This window comes from Pristiophorus japonicus, chromosome 14, assembly GCF_044704955.1.
Source record: "Pristiophorus japonicus isolate sPriJap1 chromosome 14, sPriJap1.hap1, whole genome shotgun sequence".
Lineage (NCBI taxonomy): Eukaryota > Metazoa > Chordata > Chondrichthyes > Pristiophoridae > Pristiophorus > Pristiophorus japonicus.
Window position 1 is genome coordinate 4,217,654 of NC_091990.1, and position 3,139 is coordinate 4,220,792.

The 3,139-nt window shown below is 46.9% G+C and overlaps 1 protein-coding gene across 1 annotated transcript; it reads left to right on the forward strand.

Annotated features, from left to right (window-relative positions):
- Positions 1–651: 651 nt before the first annotated feature.
- LOC139280298 (histone H2B 8-like) lies at positions 652–1,022 on the forward strand. Its single transcript, XM_070899969.1, has 2 exons — positions 652–792; positions 879–1,022. The coding sequence occupies exons 1-2, from the start codon at positions 652–654 to the stop codon at positions 1,020–1,022; spliced, it is 285 nt and encodes a 94-aa protein (XP_070756070.1).
- Positions 1,023–3,139: the final 2,117 nt, after the last annotated feature.

Genomic DNA, 3,139 nt, shown 5'->3' on the forward strand with positions numbered 1-3,139 from the left:
CTGCTGTCGGCCTCTGCAGTCAGCCTGCTGGCTCTATGCGAGCTCACCTCTGGAGAAAGACCAACTGGCTGCGTTCCCTGGGCCTGGGGGAGGGGGGAGAATGTTGGCGGGTGCCTCGGGAACTGATGGGCAACAAGAGTAACCACCTTCAGGAGAAGGGAGAAGTGAAGGAATAATTGGAAGGTGGGGAGAACACATAATCCGCATTGCCCACCAGAAAACTTTGCACATGTGCCAGGGGAGCAGCTTAATACATTTGGACACATGAACTGTTAATGTAAAACCCATGAGATTAACACGTCCTGATCGAAATTCAATACAACCTGGACAGTGAGTGCAGGGTAATTTGGGGTTCCATCAGTTAATAAACAAATGTTCATCATTTAATTTAATATTTAATGAACGAACATTCATAAGGTTGAGAATTTGAAACATTAAGCTACTGTTAGTCACGGTATAGGTTGCAAAGAAGTGTGCTCAGTAAAAATACCAAGTCAGCTAACTCCAGGTATTCTTGAGATAAGGTCCAAGTGGATCTGCAATACTTAAGCACTGCTGGCCGTAGGCTTTGCAATTCACTGGACTGACAGCAATGTGATAGCGTTATGCCATCAGGCTGCAACCCTGGTCTGCGCCGGATTGAGCCAGACAATGGCTGACGAAAAGAAAACAGTTACCGCCAAGAAAGGTGCCAAGAAAACAATCAGGAAAACACCTGCGAAGGGCGACAAGAAGCACAGAACGTGGAGGGAGGAGAGTTACTCCATCTACATCTACAAAGTGATGAAGCAGGTTCACCCCGACACCGGCATCTCTTCCAAGGCCATGGGCATCATGAACTCATTTGTGAACGATATTTTCGCGGGTGAGGCTTCCAGGCACGGCCCATTACAACAAGTGCCGCACCATCAGCTCCCGGGAGATCCAGATGTGCCGGGCGTCTGCTGTTGCCCGGGGAGCTGGCCAAGCATGCCGTGTCCAAAGGGACAAAGGCGGTGGCCAAATACACCAGCTCCAAGTAAAACTGCGCGCTGTCCTGAGAAAAACAACCCTCGGCTCTCCCCAGGTTAAGTGAATTTGTGTGCTGGTGCGACAAGTGCTTGGCCAGATCTCCTGGAGCTGTGCGTTGGGTCATTTCAACCTTCGCAGAGAGGGTTGAAAGATGTCGCAATCCAGGCCGAAAGGCACAGTAATGTAGGAGCAAGTGAACTTTTTGTTTTGGGTGATCTTTATGTGTTCACCAAAGGGGCTGGAATACTATCCTGTTTCAGGCACTCAGTATAAATAAGCAAGGAGTGCCAGGAGGCCGGTTAGCTGTGGACAACATCATATAATAAACTACGATGCACAGAAATTACTGTCACAAGAATCTAGGCTGACACTCCAGTGCAGAGCTGAGGGAGTGCTGCACTGTCGGAGGTGCCGTCTTTCAGAGGAAACGTTGAAGAAGAGCAGGGGAGTTATCCCCAGTGTCCTGGCCAATATTTATCCCTCAATCATCACTAAAACAGATTATCTGGTCATTGCCAAGTTGCTGTTAGTGGGAGCTTGCTGTACGCAAATTGGCTGCCACGTTTCCCACATTAAAACAGTGACTACACTCCAAAAAGTACTTCATTGGTTGTAAAGCACTTTGGGACATCCAGTGGGTGTGAAAGGCGCTATATAAATCCAAGTCTTTCTTTTTTTTCACTCGCCCAAGGGTGCTCAAACCAACTGTGGCATCTCATCTGATGCTGGATTGCATTGTATCGGGGTGTCCTTGCTGAAAACAGTTTATTTAGCACAGGCCAGGAATCGAGCCTGGGACCTTCTGATCTGTATGGCTTAGCACAACTCCCTTTACTCTTCATAGCTCAGTAATGCTGATTGGAGCGTGGGCAGGTACAGCAGGAACGGCGAGGTCGGGGCGAAGGAGCGGCGAGAGTTTGTAGAGGGATGTGATTGGGGCCCAGAAGAGGCGAGGGCCCAGGGGCAGCACGGGCCCAGCCCACACTGCGATATGTGTGTGCACTGGGTCCGTGCAGCAAAGCTGGTCTCCAGTCGTCCTGGTTAACCCTTGCCACTGGATCAAGCCCGTGTGGTGGCTGGTGTGCAACGGTCACCCCACGTTAAAAAAAATCCACCCACAGGCATCTTCCACCCTTCAGAATGTAGTTCGGGATCGGGAATATTAGGTCCCTCATTGAAACACCTGTCAACTTTTTGGCATGGAAGCAAGTCATCCTCGACTCGAGGGACTGCCTATGATGATATGATGATGACGTGCTCGAACATGCCTCACGCACAGCCTCAGAAAAGCCCTCCCTATTTTGCCAGTGTGTGGAGTTTCCCTTGTACATGTCAGCCCAACTCTCTGACTGAGATCGACGAGTAGTAGATCAAACTCGGAGCAGGTTGGTGCTGTGGACCCAGGACCACCAGGAGCGAGGCTCACACAGGCCACGTATTGACAGCCACCGTCCCGATGGTGATCGACCTTTACTGTCTTTGCTGCTCTTCCTTTTGTCCGGCTCGGCTAAACAACTAACACAGCTTCCAAAGTTCCTCAAACTAACAACATTCCCAGTGTGATCAGCAGTCAGAGGATTCTACAGCTGTTTATTCACAAAGATTAAATTATAATTTTTAACCTTTGTGCAATACTAGTATTAATAATTTCGCTTCTTCCTAAGATGAGCATTTTCCTAATTACTGTCGACTTTATCAGAAAGTGCTTAATTAACACCCAGTTTCTGCCTTTGCACTCTGAGGGATAAACAGCAGATTTAAAAGCTGATTAATTGTATGATTTTATTTGTATCCAAGGTTGATTGAAAGTGTAAACACACCATCTGGTTAAGCCCGGTATTAAAACGTTCAGCTGATTAAGATCGCCAGCCATTCCTTAACACCTTATGTTGCTTTAAGAAATTGCTTTAGAAAAACATTGGCACATGCATATTTCATTGCACACGCAGCGTTCAGGTTAATTAACATTACCATCACATAAAACCCAGATTCAGTAATAAAAATCAATAAAAGTGGATACTAATATTTCAGTTATGGAGACAAATGAAGTGACTACGGTGTAATGATCATGGATAACAAACTTAATTACAAACCATTATGAAATTTTAATCAATCAATTGTTAGTTTA

Coding starts and splice junctions, on each gene's coding strand:
- LOC139280298 (XM_070899969.1), top strand. CDS start 652: ATGGCTGACGAAAAGAAAACAGTTACCGCCAAGAAAGGTGCCAAGAAA. Junction 793..878: donor TCTACAAAGTGATGAAGCAG/GTTCACCCCGAC, acceptor TGAGGCTTCCAG/GCACGGCCCATTACAACAAG.